This window comes from Glandiceps talaboti, chromosome 19, assembly GCF_964340395.1.
Source record: "Glandiceps talaboti chromosome 19, keGlaTala1.1, whole genome shotgun sequence".
Lineage (NCBI taxonomy): Eukaryota > Metazoa > Hemichordata > Enteropneusta > Spengelidae > Glandiceps > Glandiceps talaboti.
Window position 1 is genome coordinate 2,728,978 of NC_135567.1, and position 26,286 is coordinate 2,755,263.

Sequence of the window (26,286 nt, forward strand, 5' to 3'; positions counted from 1 at the left end):
TGAGAAAGTGGAACTGAATACATTTGCGAAGCGACGCGGTGAGTTAGAAAAGGAGATCAAGAACTCGGAAAGAATTGACCCAGAAACGCGAATTACAAGTTACTTTGACGTCATTTGAACGGAATATAGAAACCTCCTTGATTATTAGCAACATAGCAATGTACTTGGTAGAAACTGCAATGGGCTTGCGACCCAAACACTATGTATTGAACCATGACATTTCTATCCTGAAATCACACTATGGCAGTAAAATACCAACGAATCTTGATCAGGAAAAGGGAAAATATCAGCAAATTATCGCCTCCTACAACAAAAGCGTGGACTTATTGCGAAGCCAAAAGATCGCGCACGGCAACTGTTGGAAACTGAGCCAAAGTACAGAGTAACGTTTCCGAATTTCAAATTACCAACCCTTTTCACTTCACCCCGAGTCTGTCTCATTCCACTGGCAGCACCATGGATGACCAAAACATAATATATCCAAGCTCAACCAATGAAGAATACACACAATTACAACAAGCAATGCAGATGAGTTTATTGAACCAAACTGGTCAGAACACTCCAGGAAATGTTACAGCTGTCGCACCGTCAAATCTTCCCCAAGCGCAATTGCTAGTATTACCCCATCCCTTCGTACAAGTATGGATCTTGTAGTTTTGTTGGATACCCAACTTACACCTACCACAACTTATACAATCCATATACTCATTTACCTGTAGCTGATGCACAACCAGCTCAAGCTACTGTAACAAATTGGAGGGTTACCTCTACTGTTTAGGTACGTAACCCCCTTCAATGTTACTCTCTCTCTCCACTCTCTCTCTCCACTCTATACACGGGATCGACTTGGACTTTTAGGGAATTAGCTCAAACTATACACAATGTTCATGGTTAACCTGGATCATTTGGAAGTGGCCACGGAGCAGATCGAAGCTCCTGACCTCGGACCGTCCCTTCCAAAGACTGAATCCAAACTTTATTATGGCATTAAATTCTTATAAACATAAAATATACAATACTCAAATGATTGGGTGATAAAGTAATCAGCACCATAAATGACTAAAACGGAAGTATTGTCGTCGCCTTAATTCAATGCAAATGATATTGACAAATATGTAAACTAGCCAAACAATGTGATCACGTCATTGTTCTTCCAACTGTCTGTAATCAGTCATTATGTGACATCAACGATCTTTTAATAACTCAATGTTGTCATCTCAGAAGAATACTATTCGCGAAATGCAAACATTTGTTCTAAGTGTTAATTCATGACAGCTGAGAGTTCACGGTGACCTCGCAAAACATCAAAACTTAGCGAATATCAAAAAGTTGTATTCTGTCATCCGTAACACTATCACCTTTTCCCAAAGTGTGGCGTCCCCGCCACACATTAAAATATTCAAAATAATTGCCTTTCATAAATGAAACACTTTTTATGATTTTGTAAATCGATAGAAAAGGAGAAAAGTACAAACAATTAAAGAAGTTAAAATTGGAATATTATGGATGTGTGCTCATTTCTTGAACAGCAGTCTGATTTCGAGACAGGCAGTTTACTTTGAAAGATTGGAATTGCAGCGATTATCTTTTTCAACATTGACGATAATGCGAGTGGTTATTCAAGAAGTACCTTTAGAGTCATATAGCTCCTCTACCATACAGCGTCTGGCCAGACTATACAGTCACTCACACAGTCGTGCCTATCTTTTACCCAGATAAAAATGAACCCCTTTTGAATTTTGACTTGTAAAATCTATCATACAGGTACTCTTCAATGACAACTCAAAAGCCGTGAAATAGATGATAATTTCATTAAACAAGTGATGTCATTCTTTTTTTTGTGAAAAAACAACAACTTTACGTCGTGTACGATTGAAAAAAAGTTGGACTAGCAGTTACCATACGGGTTTTTTAGCATTTGAGGCATTTCAGAAATTTTTGTGGAATTTAAAAGGAATTTTTGCATAGACAATAATACAGCTCATTTCGGTCGGATCTCTGTTTTGCACTCAAATTTAAATTCAAATATTTATCTTGTACTGCAGATTCAATAAAATACTATATCAACATATGGTTCCTTCCTTTACTGTAGGAACTTTAAATCACAAAACCAGACTCAACTTGTGAGCAACGCATTTATCTGTAGCGTTTCGGCTCATTACAACTCAGAGTCAAAAAAACTTCGAGGAGTTTCAAATACTCCATACTTCAATAAATATTCTTATTAAAACTAAAACTTTCTCAAAAAAAAATCAGTAGTATTCTTTCTGCTTGTACGCGACCGTTGAGATGTAAAACAGCATCACTGAAATGGTTCTGATAAAAGAAATAGATTTCAAAAAGTGTTCATCGTCAAACTAAATTGAGCATACAATTATTAATTCTTACAGATTTCTCTGTACACACAGTAAAAAAATTGCTGATCCTGAATAGAAATTAATTCGAGGAATAAAATAATTATTATTTTATTATTATTATTATTTATTTATTGTAAGTAAACGCGCTACACATGCGTCTCAGCGCGTTGTACAGACTGTAGTTTAAAAAAAAATTGCAATAAACTAAAGAAAATAACAACACACAAAAAGGGGCTAGGTGTAAAACTGGCCAATTAAAATAATTCACAATGTATAAAAACTGACAAGTTAAAATCAATCACTTAAAATGTTGTCTAAAAAGATATGTCTTTAAACTACGTTTAAAAATGTCAACAGTCATTATATTTCTCATTTCAAATGGAAATGAATTCCACAGAGAGGGTGAGCACACTGAGAAAGCCCTCTGGCCATAAGATCTATTGAAATTGCCACGTGGTTGGACTAAGAGTAGCTTTTCAGCGGAACGAAGATTTCGTGTTGGAACATAAATGCTAATTAAATCTGACAGGTATAATGGTGCTACGTGATTGAAAATAATGTCAATCTTTAGCAAATCTCTACTACCGTATGATTAATGAGTTGTTTGTCCTTCAAAAGTCTTAACATGTAGTTCACATGCGAATTGCTTCGGTCTGCATCAGCGTCCGATACGCGATATCTCCTATCGCATGGCAGCTGTTCGATCCCCGTTGAAGGTTTCACTGCTACAACGTTTGTCAAAGTCTCTATCGCTGTCCACTTATTCAAAATTCCACGTTTTGAAACACAATCTCTCCTTCTGAGATGTCTTAGTCCGTCACTGCAATATTTACGAGTTCTAGTTCGAGTTGAATTCCCACCATTGTAACATAATCATTAAAAGTTTCCTTTCGAAAAGTTCTCGAGTCATCGATTTGTCACCCACCCAGCGGCGTTGTTTTTTCTTCTTCTCAAAGGTTGTCAATTATTCTTCATAAAGTTTAAATTTGTCTCATTACGCACACAATGGTCCTTCTAGTCCAAGGCCGGTTTTTCCACTACATATAACTGGGGTGGTGACAGTGTTTCCGGCCTCCAGACTACTGTATCTCTGCCGCGGCCGCCACCGTCGTCGTCACCAGCATACCCGTCTTCCGAAAATGTACGACATATTTAACAACATAATTCGCTACCACCTCTACATGAAGGATCCTCACCAAGACGACTCTCCCGTATCAACAAATGACTTCGCAGAAGACTAAAGTTAACACAGAGAACTTTGAGATTTATGGTGATAAATGTGATATTAAAATTATCTTATCAAGCTTTCGTTTTTGTGACCAGGCTTATATTTTCTTTTCATTTTGGTAACATTAATACATTTTGCCACTGTTTGATTTTTCTTGTCTACCTTTGCCAGATGTTATGAGCATGATCTTTATATAATGAAACAATGCAATGTGAAATCAGTCTATCATGAGCTTTTATAATTAGCTAACATAGGATAACCGTGTATTGTAATATAACATGATATTAAAAGCAGTATAGTATATGTGCCGTGGTCTCAGACACATGTCGATTCTAAGTCTGACATATGTGTATTTCAACACGTACGCGATATAAGGATATTTCCACCGAAACGGCAATGCGTCACTCTGGTGAGGACTCAGAATTGGATGTAGAGTAGTCTCAGTGTATTTAAGTCCGCGGTATTGCGTGGATCATCCTTATTCTTGTCAGTTTACAAACCTTTCAACGTGTAACTCAAAATTACGATAAGACGTGCACTCTCTTGAAATCCAAATTTTGTATAGACTTTATTCGACAATTGTAATGTGTGGCATGGCATGATACATACGAATCAATCTGGCGTTCGACTTTGCTTTCTTGTAAGAGACGGTGTTGGTAAAACATATACAATGTACACCCGATGTACAGCGAATGCCAATGGAGGTTGGCTGCAGTCACATCAACCTTTTGTGTTGATTGTATGGGGTCAAATTAATGTACTGTCGGAGAGGACACGTGGTGAGTCCGAAACGGTTAACGATTGCTTTGAGTATAAAAGTTCCAAACACACTTGACACCTTTCGTTGGGGACTGAGCTAGACTGGTATAGGTAATGGAGTTTTTAAAACGTAATACTGTACCAGTTTAGAATTCTAAACTACTATGTCGTCAACATCGACTTTTGTCAGCCAAAAGATTTTTACAGTAAAACATTTTGTACTTTTTCAAGTTTCGATCATTTCATTGGATATTGGACCTTAAACTTACTTCTGGAGCAAAATTACGATTTCATGCATACCGAGTATTATCCAAGGTAATCAAAGTTTAAACTGATTTTGCAAACTAAATTACAATGAGTCAGGTTGTGTGAATTTCCTGCTCACTGTTTACAGAAATGAGTCTGATTTCACCCACCCATCGTGTACAAATGGTACTAATATCTCTGTTTTTGTTGATGTTACTTGTTTGAATATGGATATTTTCAGACATGTTTGACCATAAAACTTTAACAGTATTTTGCGAACAATTGTACAAATGATAATTCCTTGCTATAGGTTTATTGGTCGTTATAAAGTTCCATTTGTCTGACTCATTAAAGTTTGCAAAGTTTGGACATGAATCAAGTAAGATATTATAAGTTATATTATAAGTGCATTATTAAGTCATGATAGAGCAGGGGCATGAGGCAACAATTCTGGTGAGATCTGAAAATGATAATGATATATAAGTAATAAAGGCCCAAGTTAGCTATGAGTCACATTTACATACTTACTTCTTTATTTATAGCATATTTTAATAAACTCGTTATACACGTCTAAACATATTAGTTATTTTGGTTATAAGGCCAGAAATGGAATGGTTAATAATTAATATTACATGTATGTACTTGTACACTTTCTGGTCTTTTAAAGAATGAAAGATTTGTAATAATTGCAGAAAAAGTTTATATAAATATGGAAGACTCCAAAAAAGAATAAAGGAAAAGAAAGTATACAGATAGATTTAGTCTGTAATGCTTTGCATGTTACCAATATTAATGGAACATGGTCATGGCATCGAAAAAAACAATCAGGACGCTTCAAATCGAACATGTGACCCATGAATTTTCTCTCGAAGCTTGATACCACCTGCTGCCCTCTTGTAGTGAGATATATACTGCAGTACATTGTGGAGTTTGCAAACGTAGGATTGGTCCTCAATTGAATCTGTATTACATTACATTACATTACACACACTGGCGAGCTTGTAAACCCTCCGGGCCCTCGCCCCTAAAACGACATGTTTCGAACCCAAGTGGAAGAATTCCTATTCTCAACCGAACAAAAAGATAAGCGTCCAACTCTGGACAAATCTAAATGCGAATATTTTTCACGTCCATATGTATCCATAAAGTGCGTAATTCCGGTTTATTACGATCATGCTGATACCAGTTTTCTATGCAATTTGACTGTTAACATAACCTGACAATATGAATATCACATGGTGTCAATTCTGTAATAACTAAACTTTCAAATTTGTCGTACATCCCAGAAGACCAATTGCCAACGTAAAGAGCATGGTCCCAAATGAGAATCTTAGTAGGTAATCTTTCACTGTCAAGGGTACAAAGTCTGTTACAATACCGAGCCGTAATAGTCCATCTGCGTGGATACACGCATCCCAACTAGTGTTTTAATAAGTTAGCGAGAGTAGGTGCAAATTTATGGACACCAATTTTACCATTTTTGCTCGATTCTTAATAAAATGACACGGCAATAAATTCAAGAATTGGAATCACAATAGCATTAAACAATTTGATGAACGTGTTAAAGCCCATATTTTGAAGTGATCTGAATTTGGAACAGAATGCACCTAAAGTAGTCTGCATGGTACGCCACGATGGCGTCACTCATCGGTCAACCCCAGGGCGGTGAGGTCGGAATGACACAACGTATCTTACAGTCTATCACCATACTCAGCAAATGTTTCTTTAGTGGTAACAGAAAAGAACTACAAAAGATATTCATCCATAACAATACTAATATACTTAGTAACATACAATCATAAAAATAAAACTACTACATGCAGTACGTTTCTTTCTAAAGTGAATAACTTTTGATTCCACTGTATTTGATTTTAACCGTTATGTCATACTGACAGGAAACTTTAATTAATATACAGATATTGATTGGTGACATTGACTTCAACAAACTCTTGAACTTAATTTTTATAAACTCAGTTATTTAGTTCTAGCTACCTTCATTAAGATGTGAACAAATAAGTCCAGTTTGGATGTGAAGTATATACTAATTGTAGGTCTTATCCAAAGTAACGAGGAAGAGATTAAGAAATACACTGAAGTAGTGTCTCATCTGGGTAAATGCAACTATAGCGTACATGTTGAACAGTGCGATGTATTACCTATCACAAGAAATACATTGAGAAAGGTAAAGATGAAAAAAAAACAAAAAAAAAAACAACAACAACAACAACAACAACAACAAATAAAAACAATAAAAACATACAATGGCATTATGGGACAAATATGAAGACCATACTTGCAATAAAGAAGTAAACGTTGTTATTCACACTCACCAGTATTTCTGGATTTCAATTCACTTTCCTTAAATATTAATATAATCACTTTCCAATATTTCTAGAATATCGTCAATGATTTTAATCCAAAAACATCGAATGTATATATTGTTTACAAGTGTGTTCATGTTGACAAATTGATTTGAAAAATTAAATATATTTTGATAGCTATGATTAATACATATCAAATGTTTATCTTACATTTGTGGTCGTCTTCTACAGAAATGGTGTTAAAAGTAAATTGATTCCACTTCTGACTAAATGTCGAGTGTACATGAAAATGTAGCCGATGTCATTATTTTTTATATTGGATGATAATTATTAGGTTTACATAAAAATGTAACTAATTTTGATAACATTTCTGGTTTGTTTAAATCTGTGTGTGTGTGTGTGTCTGTGTGTGTGTGTGTGTGTGTGTGTGTGTGGACGACTTAAATTCAAAAACCGCCAGACCGATTGCCTTGGTATTTGGTGTCTATTTGGGAACGTATCCAAAGCAAAATGATACAATTGGCCATAGCAACCATGACCATGCCCTTACCAACAACCACAAGCCAGTATGTTTTGCTAAAATAACAATGTCTGGTAGGTAAGTGACTAGACATTTAACATGTATGCACTTATCCCTAATAACCGTAACCACGCCCATAGCAACAGCCAAACAGTTTTGTATTTCACAAAGATGAGAAGGATTAATAGGCAACTAAATAAACATTCCAAAAGGTATGTTAATGCGCCCAGCAACAACACCACGCCCATAGCAACATGCAAATGATCGCATATATTGCAACGATAGCTACAGGGATTAATGGACAACTGAATACACTCTCCAAAAGTGTATGCAAATGTTCGTAGCAACAGGACCACGCCCATACTAACAGCCAAATGATCGCATATATTGCAAAGATATTAACAGTGATTAATAGATATGATTAAACATTCGAAAATGGATTCAAATATTCCTAGCAACAAGACCACGCCCATAGCAACGCCATATGATGATGTATATCACAAAGATAACATGATAATATAGACAATAGAACGACCATTAAAAAAAATGTATGCAAATATGTCTAGCAACATGACCACGCCCATAGCAACAGCCAAATGGTCACGTATATATTGCAAAGATAACAACAGTCATTCAGCAAATAAACACATATACGTAGTATGGATCGGCATGTGGATAAACAATTTCAAAAACTGTATAGTTGTGCTACAATACCATTGGCACTATTTGTGTTGTACGGAAATTCTGTCTTCTGAACCAGTACTTTCATCGTAACATCGATATAACTGTTCGATAATGAACGCCTGCTTCGGATCCCCTCGTTGCAATGGTCAAAATCAAGCTTGGCCTGAAAGTTTCCAACTTTGTATGAAATGTTATGTTCGCCACTTTAATGACTGATGCAACACATCAGAAGCTCGCGGTGATTGATATTGATCACATAAAAGTACACGCAGCGAATTAGCCTCGACCTACCTTGATGAGCATTGAAGCCTCATGTGTAGCGACTTAGATGGCTTACTACACTTTACATACGTGAATACTTTGCTTGTAAAATGTATACTATGACATATTTAACGCAATGAAAATAAGAAATATGTTATGGCTTACAAGTCACAGTAGTTGTGTTTAGAGAGAGAGAGAGAGAGAGAGAGAGAGAGAGAGAGAGAGAGAGAGAGAGAGAGAGAGAGAGAGAGAGAGAGAGAGAGAGAGTTTTATAAGCACTTTACATTGTTCCCAATTGGACACATCTTCAAGTGATACATTTTTAATACTGCATAAACGTTCTTGTTAGATGTCACAAATTCATGTGGTGCCTTCAACTATCATGATGAATGTCCAACCTTATAAAAGAAGACAATCTACAACCGGTTATCATCTAAAATACCATGGAACATCTAGAATGGCAAAACAACAGACAAGAGCTACTAAATATCTCAACCTTAGAATAAGATGAACTTCTTTATTGATTTGCGTTTCATAATGTTTGCTACTGTTAGCCATGGCAATACTAAAACCTTTGTAAATATGAAATTTGTCCTTCAGATGCTCGATTGTTTGTTCATGATCCACATTAAGCTAACCATGTAGTCCATACTACAACCTCCAATATATGTCATTAACCACACATTGATGAGTCAGATAATCTAAACTATTTTAAAGTCCAAGGTGCAACCAGGCTATGTGCCCACGCTACGGAAGCAGGTTTGCGCATGTGCAACGGAATACGTTTGTTTAAGCAACGCTTCAAAACGCAATGCGCATGCGTCAGAATATGCGGAAATGAAAATAAATGGACGTGCATGGTCGGTGCTGCACATGAACGCCATGAGCTCACGTTCTCCCTGCCTTCCTCTGGAGGTACGCACTTTATTTAAAACACGTTTTAGGTAGACCTATGGGCAATGATTTCATACATATAACAGGACACTTCCTTTGCTGTTCCGGTTTGAGAAAACATGAACGAAGAGCGTGTATAACTTCACCGCGTAATGGATCATGGATGTACTCATGACAAATATGGAATTTGTAACATGACGGAGTTATTGATGTATCGTAGGTAACTTGTACGTAGAAATTGACTCATTTCCATGCGATTCATCGGAGTGTTTGCAATGGGAATAACCGTCACCTAACCAGGTAAGTAAATGACACTCATCGTATAGTAATGAGTGTTACGACTTACATACTTGTTTATCACATTGTCACTGTACGTACCTCCATTACACGTATATGTAAACAATGAACCTGCTGGCAACCATATTACTAATATTAGTGATGAGTATGTTGAACAACTGGATGATACTTCCCTAATGTTCAAGGGTAAACAGTTCCATTCAGGGATTGTTATTATCACAAAAATACAAATATGAATTAATCATTAAAGGAATATATTCATAACATTTGATACCATGTTTTAATCCTCTTTCTACCAGGACGGTATTGTTTACAAAAAATCACAAGTTGGGAAAAAAATATGAACAAACACAAACATGATCATACAATATAATAATTAATCTACATAGTCAGTTTATTTACAAATGTTCTTTTAGTACTACTATACATACTCAATTATACAATACTTTAATTCCATAAACAAAATAAATGTACTCACTTAGTTTTAAATAATTTGATTTTTGTCCTTACTTTGTAACCTTTAGTAATTCCACTGGAAGTTACAATATCTTTGAATTAATTACTCATGAGAAGTACAGTGTGTGATATACAAAATGTGAATGCCATTGTATTTGAAAATCTATACTCTAATATAAATGCAAGGACAATACTATACTGTCAATATTTTTTTCTCTTAATATTTAGTAACATCAGTAGCAAAAGGTGAATTTCAAAAATGTGTTTACTGAAGCTACATTATAGCTTTTGATTATAATTGAAAGAGTTAAAAGTCCTTTTATAGTCAGGTAAACTTTACCTCCTTATCATAAAATATATTTCCTAAGATAAACTACACTGAGTATTAGTATAGATTTGTTTACATTATACATTTAGCTAACAAAATAGTTTCTAAGGATTAGTTACATTACATTCAAAAGTCAAGAGTAGTAAACTTCTTGTTCTCGTGGAAGTAAATGAGAATCTACATCCATCATTCTTGGTTCCTATAATTAATCAATCAATCTTTATTATACTCAACACACACTAGCAGAGAGTGTGGTATGCATGGTACAATTAATAAAAAAAAATGAAAATACAACCTACAAGGCTCACATAAAGAGCCTAAAAAGTATCCAGTGAATTTTCACCTGCTACATGGAGCTACTGGAGGTTACAACACATACATGTACATTTTTTGTACCAGTGTGTCTTTAAAATACTACAAAGTCTAGATAATTGTATTCCATTTTCTTTTTTTTTAAGACTTTTGTTTTGTGAGAGTGTGTAAAATTAAAAAAGTATCTTGACCCAAATCTACATTGTATTTAATTTTACAGTGAAATACTTACAATTGTATTACCTGTTTGTATTATTTTCTGTTAACGCAGATGACAGTATACACAACTATGTATGTATCTAGGCATATCTCAATACTGTGAAAGAACCAAGTGTAAACTGTGTGCTATTTGCAATAGAATTAAAATATTGTAACATTCTGGCTATTATTTCTTCCCTCCTAGGGCAGGAAAGAAAAAGGGCACCAACATCTCCATGAATATGACTGTCAAACATAATTATATGGCTACAATCAAGGTTACAAAGGAATATGATGGATTTCCCCTGAAAAATGAAAATGCCTGCTGATTTTGGGGTGAGTTGGGATATGAGATTAGTTAGTGTAAGTGTCTGTGAATCATTATCTGTATCAATGATATCAATAGGTGTTTCGGGTCCTATGTTACATACATTTATATACGGCAACATGTTGACTGCTTCATGTACTGACAAATTTCTGCCAACTTGACTTACATACAACTCATAAACTCTGTTGCCTTCTCTCAATGTTGTGAGTGTCGCCTCAAACCACTGTGGTGGTAATACCTGTTGTGGGAGAGACACATGATTGATTAAATTATTCCAATACGTGTTGCCAAATATTATTGTAATAAGTGAACAGGCATTGCTTCCATCACGGCCATCAATTGTAGATTGAGATATGTGTTTTGGCAATGCCCAAAGTTTTATCTCTCCTTCAGTATACATGATGGAAATGGGATGTATGTTAATGAGTGCATGGTGTTGTGGAATGTAAGATTTCTGTCTTGTTTGTTGTAGTAATTGAGGACATGTGATGACACCTCGTTTCTTTTTTGTGTGACCATATTGTCTACAGTGAGCGCATCGTCTGTTGTTCTGCTGTGGTTGATGGGGATTTTGATGTTGGTGGTCTTTTGTAGGCTGTTGTATTGGTGGATATTGTTGTATGTAGTGAGTCATGTTGTCTTTAAATGCTTGTGATGTGTAGTGTTCACTGTCTTTTGTGGTGTTTATGTCAGTGGTGTCATCAATGTCCACATCTTTGTCATTTTGTTTGGATTGGTTTCTTATCCTGTGTTGTGTTGGAGTGAGAATGGCTTCATTAAAGCTTTTACTAAGCTCTGTTACTTTGGCAAGTAGTAATGGAAGACATACAGTACACTTGCCTTCTGATGATTGTAAACAATTCACATGACAACTATGACCACAGGGAAGCACTTTGATTGTATCTCCCTGATTATTACATGGTTTGAAATCACATACTTTATCTATGGCTGGTATATTGTTGATTCCAAAACTGAAAGCAAGGGGTAAGCATTTACTAGTTATGTCTGTTTTGAATGTTGGTAGTTGGTATTTTAGTATGTTTGTTTTTGATTCCAGTAGTGAAGACTTTCCAGTGTTCTGTGCAACCTTCCCAAAGAGTTGTACAATATACTCGGCTGTCTTACCTGCAATGAGAGTGTAGTCATGATGCCAATTGCCTCTGCCATAGCCATGTAAGAAGTTTTGGTGAAATGTGTTGTTCAGTCGTGTTGATGCAATGCTGTGTGCTGTTTTTGTTATTGTGTGTGGTGATGTGTGTGGTTTGATTTGACTACGCAGAATGGAGTGCCATACTTCTACCTTTTTCTCAGTGAGGACTGGAAAATAAGTTTGAAAGAGTTCAGAAAGATCAGGAAATGTGGTCATGTAAAAGTCAGTGTCTGAAAGCATAGAAAGAGTGGATTTGTCATAATGATGTCTTCTCCAGATGATGAATAAAATGGAAATTCTGCGCATGATTTGAAGGTATAAGTTGTGATTTCCTGAACGAAAAATAGAGGTGTATTGAAAGGTCAGAAGAGGTAACTGTTCGTCAAAGATGTGTTTAAGGCAAAGGTATTCTGGGTCTTTGGAATTTAGAAAATGTTGAAGGATGGAATCACGTACAATCTGCCAACCTGTAAAAGCAGCCATGATAACAAGAGATGTTCGAAATGGTTTGGGGTTACATGAGAGCTTTCCCCCAAAAACAAAGGAATACAAGTCACTGTAAAAAAAATGATAAAGTTTAACATGGTCGTCATGAAGATTAAGGGAAACATGAAAAGGTCCCTGTATTGGTAAAATGCTATCACTAAGTTTGTCTTGGGCAATAAGTTTCTTTACAAAATAAAATGTTGGCCAATCACCAGGAGCAGGAATTACAAACTGTTCAGCATATGAAAAGAAGTCTTGCGATGTATTAAAGATGTGATCATATGCTTTCTGGTAGTCTTCCATGGAATGCAAGTCTTGTTGAAATTCATCGATGAGGTATGTTGTTTGAAGTGTGCTTCTTTCTGAGTGGTCCTCTTGTTGGTAGACCCTGAAAGACGAGGACAGATATTAAGTACGCTTATAAAGATAAAGTCATTTGTCATATGAATTATGAACAAACTAGATAACAACTAATATAATCTGCATAATCATTATACATGGTGACAAAGGCTCAATTCCAAAAATTTTGTTTTTTCAGAAGGGAAATGCATAGTGGGCACCTGAAATGTCACTATAGATATCTGAGGTTAATAGATATAGAAGTGGATTTAATTGTTAGTTTTGCACGCATTGTCATTGAGTCCAACATAAAAATACATTGTGAAAGTAAGTATACTAGGCTGTGAGTGTTCAAGGTTTAAATTCCAGCTGACACATATTGTAGTATCCAACACATAATGACAGTAATCTTGTCATAGCACTTACAAATACAAGCCAAAAGTCAGGGCTGTTCGAATGTGCGTATTGTGTACATTAGGCTAGAGTAAACAAACAGGGTAGTGATATTTACAGATTACTCACAAGAAAACCTAGTTTGGATCAGTAACACATATAAAAAGCTATGTCTTAATAAGGGTACGTGTACCTATGTCGTTGTTACTTTGCTGTAAAACAATAGTTACCTGATATATTATTCCACATTTAAGAAGAATGTCACTCCAGGACTAAATAGAGGCAATTTCATTAAGTGTTGGTTCTAATTCTTGAGAGGCATTACATGATTTAACATCATTTACAATTAGTTGGAATTTCAAAAGAACATCAAGTTGATCTTGTGCCTTTTTGGGTATCTTTGCTGTAGAACATTGCATCATGGGAGTTAGTAGAAATAATATATTCAAGTTGCGCAATGAGATTCTGTACACTCAAAGGTATAGACACTCCAAGCTTATGAATACTCGATTTGTGAAGACTTCCATGATGCAATATCCCATAGTAAAGATACAGTACTACCCTATATAAAGGCACAAGATCAACTTGCTGTTCTCTGAAATTGCAAGTAATTGTAGGTGAAGTAAAATCATGTAATGACTCTCCAGAATAAAAACCAACACTTTATGAAAATGGCTCTATTTCCTGGAGTGGCATTCCCCTTTAATACCTGAACTTTATGTAGTAAAAGAGGGGCATTTACCTGAACTGTTTGAGTGATTGCTCAATGGTTGCTGGATCAAGGTGTTTCATGTACTGTGGCAATGTGTTGATGCAGACAGTAGAATATTCCTTCATTCCCATGGTCATGATTTCAAGTATGTTTTCAATACCAATACCACCAACACAGTCTTGTGTGCCTTCTGCTGTTTCAACAGGTACTGTTCTGTGTGGAGTCTGTCTTTTTTTTATTGCAAGGATTTGTGGATGAACGTCTACTAGTGAGGAAGCCATTTTGGATACCTTGAATGTGGTTAAATTTGTTGCCTGTCTTATTGGTTGAATGTTTGTGAAATCATCAAGTAGATGAATCACTAGATGTCTTTCCTGTAAAGAAAGATAATAATTTTGACATCAAAACAGAGTTTATCACAACTATAAATAAGTCCAGTGAAAAGTGCAACTTTGACAATAGTCTTTCACACTGGTACTCGCGTCATGGATTCTGTCATGGTCTAGAATAACTTTATCCCTTTCAGGAGAATTAGCGAAACTCACAAGGAGTCATGGCTATAGTAACAATTATTTTATTTTTGTAATTGGTTTGTCTGTTGATTTAGAGATCACATTTATTTGCACCACCCATGAGAAATGTGAGGCTGAACATAAGTTATTGTGTAGTATGTGATGAAGAATAATGTAACTGCACATGAATTGCTAAAGTTCTGCTAAAATCATTCTGTTAAAATGATAACAATATGAAAGTATATTTGTATTATTTCTTTCTGTCTACAAATGAATGAAATATACACTGAACTTTACCTTTCTTGCTCTTAATAGTAGAGAAGAAACAAGTGGAGTATTATCTCTGGCTGTTTTAGATCTATGTAGCGTTATAGTGTTTGGTGCAGCACTGAATCCTAGTATTGGACCAGCCATTAAACTATCATAAGATACACCATGTTGCATAAGATTCAGGCCACAGTCCTTCTGTAGTTGATTTGTTTTCTGTGATCTGCATGAAGGAGGACAATTATTCAGTTACTTTATATATAGACCGGTCTTGTAGTTGTAGTGAAATGTGTCACATATGATGATTATTGCCTACAAAGTGAAACACACTCGTTCATTACTCAATCCTGGTATTTAGATATAATATTTGAAAGATTTGATGACATAATTGTTGGTACATATCAACAAAATCTGAGGAAATCCCTGTCATTACATGCACAACACATAAGTTGGATGGTTGTTGAAAAGTGACACATATCCTGGCTACATGAATCGTTGTAAACACTATACTTGATTAGTTTTTGGTTTTATGTAAATTATTATGTATTACTAAAAGTAAATACTGTATAAACTCAGCCTGTGAATTACTGGAAAATAGTAGCTGGAGAGATATTAACAGTTACATAATGCTTAATTTTCTATCAACTTCAACAATGGAATATGACTATGAATAAGTTATCTAACACCAAAGAGATATACATGTACATGTACCACATACAGTTCAGACTTAAGAACATCCAAGAGAAGACGTAATTGTAGCACGTAATTTACCTCATATATGCTAGAATGTGGAGTGCCGCTGTTGCTTTTTGTTCTATGACATCTGACCTATCATAAGATAATCTTGGATCATCTCTGGAAAGTGCAGATATCATAAGATCAAACAAGCCAGGACACTTTTCCTCACAGAATTGTTTCATCTGGTTTGGACTGTAAAGTTTCTCCTCGGGATTGTTTTTTTGGTGTCGGAATAATTCTTTCTGAAAAGTTGCCAGCAGTTGTGGAAAACATGTAGGTGGTTCTGAAAAGAAAAAAGACTGTCAGAGCAGAGGTAGTTTATGAAGAAGTTTTACTTGTATTTTTTATATTCCAAGAGAAACTCTCTCTCACCAGCTTGAACATTGATATTATTCCACATATCCCATATTAGATACATGTAGTTAGCCTATAAAGAGGTAAAAAAATAGCTTACCAATATCAGGACATTGAGACATCATTCTCTGTATTTTGTTCCAGTAGTCTAATGTTATTTCAACACCCCCTTGTGCTGACTTGTCCATATGCTTGTGTTCCTAAAAAAGATATTTCCAAAAACTTACATGGATATATATCTGCATTTATATTTACAGGTAATTGCTGGATATTCAGTGATATTACAATACTAGTGGCACAGCCATATTCAATCATCAGCTGAAAAATGTCTGGAACTCCTACATGTAACTCTACATAGAAGTCAGGAACAACTAAGATGTGAAGAGATTTATTCCTTGCATTCATAATATTGACTTTGGACATAAATTAAATGTGGTCAATCACAGAAACTACCAGAAATATGTATTTCGTACAATAACAAGAATATGCAGATATACAGATCTGTTCACTGATTTGTGTTTTTCTACACCATTAAATTACCGTTAGCAAAGACTGATCTATGTACATAGTTAAATGACCATGCATATCAATGCTGTTAAATCAAGAGAAGTACTCTGTGTGTTTTAATAAACATTGAGGACAATCTAGTCAGTTACATGTTTTTGTTGTGTTGTTTTTCTTAACTTAATTTTATTATGCTAGCAAACACAAACTTTTATTAAAAGTACACTGTACTCGTCCATTGAGAAACTTCAGTGCCACAATCTCAAACATTATATTACTTAAGTATTTTAAAACAGTTTGATATACTGCCAAAACCAATATGCTAGCAAACAATGTTGACCAACATGTATATATTGATACATACATACATTGTTAAAAACTCAGGAGTTCAGTATGCAAATGTATAGGAAATAGTCTTGAATAATCATTTCAATAACAGTCTGGATTTGCAACAAATCAACCAGTCATCTGCAATGACATACTGCAACCAGTAATGCATATAGGATTGTTTTGCAACTTACATAACCTCTTTGTTGTAAGAATACATATTGAAAAAAAAATGGGCAACATGTTTCAGTTGACTGTAGTTTGATATGCTCTGTGGCAAATGAAATGGTGAGAGCACTGATCTACAACCAACATATAAAAAAAATGTAAATAATGAGAAAATGACAAGGTTGGCAGAAATATGTCTAGTTTGGTGAGATGGAAGTGAGATTCAGTTTTTGAATAATATGACTAATATAACCACAGGTCATTTCATTAGTGCTGTTGTTCATTACTCTAGTAAATATATTCTTCAGATATAAAGGGACATGCAACAACAACTGCACTTGCAGGTCAAACCCTTTTTACCAGTACATCTATACCAACAAATTGAACAAAGTAAAGTATAACAACTTTTACACAATGAGTTATAAAATAGATTTACCACATTGTATTATTTCATTTCATGATTGCATCAATAAAGATCATAATTATATGTCTAATTGTTCATTCAGTCAATTTTGGGAAAATGTCGTCAGAGACCAACTGTATCAAATTCACATTGAAGTTTACTTCAACTTACCTTTGAATCTGACTTTTTCTTCTGAGAAGTTTTTGGTCCAATTATTTCTTCAATTTTTTTGTAACAATTAGTACAAATGTATGAACCACGTCGATAGCTATGGTTGTTTTGACCAAGTTCATCAAAAACTGAGTGATACTTCAATGGTAGTTGTACATAACTACGTGAATGGAATCCTAGTGTTTTTGGGCTTGAACAAAATCTCAGACGGACTGCTGCCATGTAATGGTTTTTGCAGAGATATTCTCCACAAGTGACGTTTGCATTTCGAGCGATAATCCCGCTTGACACTTCCAGCAAACTTCCACCACATAATCTACCATCAGAAGTTCTGGTTCGGGGAGCATGGGCGCAAACAAACGTCATTTTTATGCTAACAGTGACAACCACCTGTTGACAGTACAGAATGGCACCTGGCAGACGATACTTACAATTTGAAGTTTGGCGGGTGATTTGTCGTCGTCTGTGTTTGACAGGTGGGAGGGGCCAAATAAAATAAACTGACGTCAAAAGAATGACATTCGTAAATGATACTCGTGTAACTTTTAATTTTTTTTATTTGTTAACATTATCAATACCTCCGGTCAGAAATCTAGGCCTAAGTGAAATGACGTTGACGGGGAATACCTTTATTGTTATGCAGATTGAGACAAGTCTCCCATACTAATATATTAGACCAAGATAAAAAGCATACATTGTATCTATGGTAGTACAACACTACACTAGGGCCGGCTATAGCTATCCGGATACAGCTTACAAGTTACCAGTGCACAGTTAACTTTACAGGTGTTCTACGTATTGAAACCCCATGTCAAGCCATCTTTCGAAAGAGAAGTTCAGTGTTGTCACATGGACGGATATTTTGTCACAAAAAGTATGTTAAATTAGAGTTGGATTCCGATGTAACGGAGGATTTTCGCGATCTAACGCACAGCCGTTCAAAATTGTGGTAGGGGTTAAAAATTTGATACAATTTTGGTATTCATATTCAAATTAGTGCGTCTTTTGGGGTCATATTTATTTATACGTAAGGTCAATGAATTCTCCTCAGGAGGTCAAACTTTTCTGACTCGGAAAGTCTTCGGTATATGCATTATTTACGTCGAAACTTTCAGATAAAAAATCCCCGTAGTTTTAATGCAAGGAGATATGAGAGAATTTACCCTGGAAATTAGAGAACATGTTGAATTTTTGCGCGAAAATCGAACTGAGAATACATGTTCGCGCATGCGTATACGTTCTGAAGCGTTGCTGTTTGTTTATATGGGAGGAACATTTGGTAAATCGAACCCAGGTAGTTTACCAACATATTAGTGGTTGTTCACACATATTGGTTACATGTAGTTCTTGCCTAATCCAAAGAGTCCCTTGTTATAGTTTTTTTTCAAGTGACAGTGTTTCTGCTATGTTTTTTTCCGGTGCGTACGTACGGCCAGACACCCAGTCTGGGTTAAACACGTATTTATATAAAGATATATAAAAAAATTATAGCCCGAGAAAATTATATTTTGAGGGACCTGTTCTAACACCATCCAAACACTGTTACACAGTGACAAATTGTGCAATTGAAATTGTAAACTGATATTCTTGGGTACGAACTAACTTACTTGTATCATTTGTACAATGTACTACATGTAGATTACAGTTGTGCACGTACACTAGCGTCGGCATTTGGTCGATCGTTACGTAAATTTGAAAACACCAAAATCGTTAGATAGATGACAATTCTTTTTTTTACAGATTACAGATTACATGTAGGTCGTGTTTTGACAACATAATCGGTAAAACTTCAAAATTAACTATCGCACGGACCAGAGCGGACTAAGTTTTACACTTCCACACTTACTGTAGCTAGCTACCTGCAATCTCGAGTTTGGTAGAAATGTCATTGATGTTTTCGTTATTTTCCTTCCGTGTTCTAATTCTGTGAAAATATCTGTTATGGCTGTTTATGATTGATTATTTCGAAACCCAATGTCTCATCTCAGAAAACAGTCAATAAAATCACAAACATGTGCTTCTCCGAGTTATCCCGATGAGTACGCGTACCACTCCAGCTATTTAAAAACAAACGCAAACATGCATACGTCGTGGTGGGGTGAGTACCGACTCTAGTTTGGTCTCCACTCTGTCTCCATATGTTTGACTATGATGTCAGTCGATGTCATTTACATGACGAGGATTATTGCCGAATAGTGCCAAAACATATGGAAACGATTTTTGAGAAATCTGGAAAGAAATTAATACGATTTCTGAACTCTCAAATTCGAATGAAACAAATATTTTCTGGTGCCTCCATGATTGTACTTGTAGTCTAGTTTAATAGTTTGCGTTAGGTTCATCTCCACAACATGCACAGAGCTAGAGATCGTAGTCGACAGGTAAGGACTTATAGGAACTAGACTTGGTAGTGATGTATGATCTTTGTGTACAACATAGACAGTTGTCCATGAGATTTGAGGATCATTACAGAAATAACAGAGTTGCCAATGCTAGATTTGTTTATGAATTATAACACTATACCCATCATCAACGTCGCTTATCAGTATCAAATATCGCACTAAAAGTTTCAAAAATGTCTTGCTTCCCGGCCATCAGAAAATTTAACTGAAAGTATGGGAATTCTTGATCGAAACATATCCAGTCATAAAATCATCAGGTTTCTGACAATTTCCAATACTTGTTACAGGAAAGACTGCAGTCCAAGAATATTTGGTTAGCTACATGTATTTCCAATCTGATTAAAATCCGATGAGGTGAAAGCGGCTAGATGTCCTTATTTACCTCTTTTCATCGTGTTGTGACATTTGTTTTGTTCGGAGTGATCGCGTGGGAAGGCGGCGATCACTCCGAACAAAACAAACGTCACAACACGATGAATAGATAAATAAGGACATCTAGCCTCTTTCACCACATCAGATTTTAATCAGATTGCATGTATTACCTGATGCCTTATACGTGATGTACATTTGATGCCTTATAAGTGACACGCACGACCATTGTTTGCACCACATGGTGTGTCTCGCCTCTGTACACGTACCGTACGTCTATCTTGTCTGTCGGTGTCACATTTTGCTTCCTCTCCAGTTTTCTCAGATGTTTTAAGAATTTGAAAATAGTCTGTCTGATCGACAAAATTTCTTTTCGCTGAAGTTTAGAAAACATTTAGTTCTACTCTACGTAAACGTCGTGTTGTTGCATCATGCATCATGAGATGTCACATTGACTGCATACTTCGCTTCGCGCTTCCTTCATCCGAATTCAACGTCCCTACGAAACTAGTTCGAAGGCTTTCACTAGCGATATCGTGACCAGTTTTGTTTTACCGCGTAATCGTCAAATTTTTTTTTACCACTTTGGGTATTTTAGTTGCTATTAGTACTTCTGTGCAACTCATATTTAATTTTCCGACCTTAGAATTTTTTTCAATGATCGTCAGGTTTGAGTACTTTCCTAAGCCGGTCCCACAACTGTTATACTTATAGCTGGGCGTTGTGACTGGTAACCGGCTATTATCTACATCACTGCCTACTAGGTACTAGGTACGTCGAAGACACAACTACTTGACAGAAAACACTTGGCGCGCACACTAAAAGTTGTAGAATGAAATTGTGATTTTACTAAGGAGTGTAGCAACCCAGAACGTATATGATCAAACTGAGGAACAGAGAAACATTTTGGTTTCATTTTATGTCATTCTATTTCAGTAACAATGTATCATTTTCACATACCGTTCGCACATATGAGCTTGATTTTAGGTAAAATATCGGGCTAATAGAGTGCATACACACCCTTTTGTTCGCTTGTATTGTTTGCATTTGATATTTGGCATTTCGCACATTGTTTATTTGCACCATTCACAGTGTCTTATCATACTTTGTGTAACTTGTAAGCCTAATTGACAACTGGACAAACGGTTTTTACTAGACAAATTTGAAACAAATTTTGCATAAATTTGATGGTAAACCTGCTATATTGACTACCAAACTTAGTTAACGTCAGTTATTTCTACTCATGTTGCATCACTATATATTTACAAACAGTACATGAAATATGAGAGTCATGTGAAACTTTTTCAGTGCAAAATGATATGAAGATATGAGGGCAAAGTCAGTGCTCCTTACAGCAGTTTGAATTTCCCACATATGCATACCTTACCCATGATTTCCTTTATTCAGGGGACATCTGCCTTTAAATATCACAGCCAATATTTATACATCTAATGCTTCATATATAACTCAACATATATGTGTAATAATACGCAGACAGTATGCAGATGAAAATATCCAAATTACAATTGCAACCAGATTAAACTGAATGCCTCCCATAAGGGAATCACTAATTATGCAAATAACTCAATTATCATATGGAAACTTCTAAAAGTACTTTTGATTCAACTGAGTGGGCAAAAGGCCAGAGGTCAAAATGACTAGGGGTTGCTGGTCGTCGGAGGGGGTAATGGGTCGAGGGAAAGAATGTGGGGGGGGGGGGGGGCAACAGGCCATGGTCAAATAATGGGCAACAGTGGGCCTACCTTCAACTATCATGATGAGAGTCCAACCTTAAAAAAGAAGACAATCTACAACTGGTTATCATCTAAAATACATTGGAACATGTAGAATGACAAAACAACAGACAAGAGCTACTAAATATCTCAACCTTAGAATAAGATGAACTTCTTTATTGATTTGCGTTTCATAATGGTTGCTTCCGTTATCCATGACAATACCAAAATCTTGTAAATATGATATTTTTTCTTTCAGATGCTCGATTGGTTGTTCATGTCACATTAAGCTAACCTTGTAATCATTCGTTTATAAATGCATTAAAAGAGAGAATCTAAATAACTCATACCACAACCTTGAAAAATGTCTATTATATGTCATCAAAAAAGCAAATGATGTATAGCAAGTCTCAATGAATTTTTGCCGTAATTTTTTTAATTTTATTTGCTGCTGAAATTTAGATGGTAAATCAAATTTGCAATTTTCTTTAACTAGTTTTTTTTCTTCACAATATCGTTGGTTTTTCTTCTTTCTTCTCTTTTTCGTGTCTTACTCCCCTCTCTTGATCTGTAAACCTTTTCTTTTTTTTGTTCATTCGTCCTGTGTTTGTCTTCTGTTTTTGTGAAATATTTTCTTTGAAAATGTTCAATAAACATAAAAAAAACATTGATGAGTCAGATAGTCTAAACTCTTCTAAATATCACAGCCAATATTTATACATCTAATGTATTTACAGTTTAATGATACCCCATTACACTATGCAGCACGGAGTGGCAGTTCAGAGGTTTGCAGTCTGCTGTTAGACTACAAGGCTACAGTTAATGCAATCAACGAGGTTAGTAATACTATTTTCTGCAATTCTAATTCATTTGTTGAAGCACCGCATGCTCCTACACACTCAAAAATAAGAATTGAAACAATTGATAATATCCACACACAGAGGTTTAGTAGCTTAGGGAACAGACATAATTTACAGGACGAGGTGGTTGTGGCTGAGGATAACTTATTTCGGCCAAATTCCTTTCACAGACCCCCCCCCCCCCCCATTCTCAAATTTCAAATTTCCTAACCTCCTAAAATAAGCCCATTTTTTCAATATCCCAATTTTACCCTTAATACATTATACAAGTGTATATTGTCCACACTCTGTTTATACCGGGCTCAATAAACATTGACATGCTGTCCTGGGTTGAAAAAATGGCTAAACTCACTGTCACAAAGTTCATTATAGATCCATAGGAGTATTACGACAACTAAAGAATTTGTAGACCACTTTTCAGACATAGACCAAAACAATAAGTGAGTCATAATGTTGCCTTCAGCTGTCAGCAATCATGTTTCAGACAGTCAAATATATGAGAAACTAGATTTGCCAGTTGGTACAGTGAGCAAAGCGAGCGCGTACTCGCTAGATTAGAGCGTTGTTTTACCTGCGCAGTAAACACTCACAGTATAAAGACGACCAAACTATAATCAATACTACAAAGATTCATTTCGCAAGACAAGGAAGAGCGGATATGGTAACAGACAATGGTCCGCAATACATCAGCGATGAATTTTCCATTTTTTCTAGCGAATGGGAGTTTAAACACACAACTACTTTGCCATATCACAGCCAAAGTAATGGCAAGGTAGAGTCAGCAGTGAAGATTGCTAAGAAGCTGATTGTAGATGTCAATAGTTCAACATCCCTGTCTCTATGTTGATTTTGAGATGGTTGTGTCTGATTTTGTTAGCGCTTATATATTTTGGAAAAATTGTTAGCGAAAGCTACAGTATTGTCCATTTTCCCGATTCTCCTATATACATTTGATGACAGTCCTTAAAAGGTATCTCATTATATATCACCCATGTTCAATGTTCAGATGTTGTGTTTTCCTTGTGTGACATTAAAGCGTTGTTATGGAGTGGTTTGCTGTTTGAGTGCCACTGACTCAGACTTGTTATATTTTCTGTTGATCCGACACAGTTTCTTGGGACGTCCTTCACATATGGTATCGTGACCATGTATTTGCTATGAGGCCGGTCGTAGTTGTTTCTATTTTGAAGATGAGGCTTTTTTCCTCATTGAGACATTGCTTTAATACCATTTAGGTTGCCTTGTACTAATATCACTTTGTCATGTTCCTCTAGTTCAATTATCTTGTCCTCCCTGGTAACGATGATATCACATCTATACTTGAGAGTTTAGTCCAATCAGAAAAAGGTTTGACCCGGACATGATTGCCACATAAATTATTTTTAATGCATCTTACTCAGAATTGTTAGCTGAACAACATATCAAAAGACAAGAAAAGTCTGAACATGGTTTCAGTGAGGGTTTTTAGTGAATAGCATAATTAGCGGAAATACCATATTCATAAAATGCTGTTTTTGCAAAATAACATGTCTATGAATAGATCTAAGGGTGATAAAGCATACTAGGGCCATCGTTTGATAATTATATTATTATTATACATCTACTACGTCATTTACACTTGCTTAATAATTCAACTAGTATTTTTAAGTAGCTTAATTCATATGAATAACATGTAGTGTATAGATATGAATCATTTCAAAAACACCAAGGCATGTTATACTTCTATCAGTTTAAGGATTGAAATGGAAAACTACCTTTATAATTTTTTATCGTCATCAAAAAACTAATGAGTGATATGTGTTTACTCATCAGCATAATTAATATGTATATTATGTAAAATTATAATCAGCATAATTAATATGTATATTATGTAAAATTATAATTAGCATAATTAATGTGTAAATTATGTAAAAGTATAATCAGCATAATTAATATGTATATTATGTAAAACTATAATCAGCATAATTAATATGTATATTATGTACAAGTATAATCAGCATAATTAATATGTAAATTATGTAAAAGTATAATCAGCATAATTAATATGTAAATTATGTAAAAGTATAATCAGCATAATTAATATGTATATTATGTACAAGTATAATCAGCATAATTAATATGTAAATTATGTAAAAGTATAATCAGCATAATTAATATGTAAATTATGTAAAAGTATAATCAGCATAATTAATATGTAAATTATGTACAAGTATAATCAGCATAATTAATGTGTAAATTATGTAAAAGTATAATCAGCATAATTAATATGTATATTATGTAAAACTATAATCAGCATAATTAATATGTATATTATGTACAAGTATAATCAGCATAATTAATATGTAAATTATGTAAAAGTATAATCAGCATAATTAATATGTAAATTATGTAAAAGTATAATCAGCATAATTAATATGTATATTATGTACAAGTATAATCAGCATAATTAATATGTATATTATGTAAAAGTATAATCAGCATAATTAATATGTATATTATGTACAAGTATAATCAGCATAATTAATATGTATATTATGTAAAAGTATAATCAGCATAATTAATATGTATATTATGTAAATGTGAATCAGCATATTCAAATTTAGTACAAATATTTGCAGGCTATATTTCCTTTCATTTACATTACATTAGGAAATGAATTTAGCATGTTTGTCATCACCATCAAACCCCCCTTACTTGTAAAGTACATCAAAAGGTCTATATTAACTACTAATTTGCATAATTAGCATAAACAACGTATCTCATTTTCCCAATCTCTCCCATTGCAAGTAACGTGTCTTTGACAAGGCTTTGAAATACCAAATTACATATAGGCTACTGTCCAATGTACCCTTTAATATCATCAAAGGTAACTCACATTTCTGTGTTGCTATTACATAACAGAAAAATACAAGACAATAAATATTAGCCACCACATCTTGCATGAAATATAAACCTTACGGTATAATGATATTTATGCATCTAACCAACAATGTTGCAAACGTCAGTACGATATTAGTGATACCGATGTATACTAATGTGTACATATGTTCTCATACACCGTACTGATATCAAGTCAACTTATTAGAACTTGAAGAAACACAATTTTCTCATACACTTTGGTATTATAAGCTGAGTTTACTTACATTGGGGGTTCACTAGGACATGAAGATATGATGTGATTCCCATTCCCTTAATCATTCTTGTCACCA

At 35.0% G+C, this 26,286-nt stretch overlaps 1 protein-coding gene and 1 long non-coding RNA gene across 2 annotated transcripts in view; both read left to right on the top strand.

The window, feature by feature from the left end:
• Positions 1-9,451: 9,451 nt before the first annotated feature.
• LOC144450279 (uncharacterized) lies at positions 9,452-17,124 on the top strand. Its single transcript, XR_013482215.1, has 3 exons — positions 9,452-9,570; positions 11,067-11,197; positions 16,398-17,124. It is a non-coding gene; the product is annotated as an uncharacterized LOC144450279 (long non-coding RNA).
• Positions 17,125-20,064: 2,940 nt separating this feature from the next.
• LOC144450361 (uncharacterized) overlaps positions 20,065-26,286 on the top strand; it is a 42,892-nt gene continuing 36,670 nt past the window's right edge. The window contains exons 1-2 of the mRNA XM_078140964.1: positions 20,065-20,094; positions 22,955-23,053. Coding sequence (XP_077997090.1) covers positions 20,065-20,094; positions 22,955-23,053 — 129 coding nt within the window. The remainder of the gene's footprint in view (positions 20,095-22,954; positions 23,054-26,286) is intronic.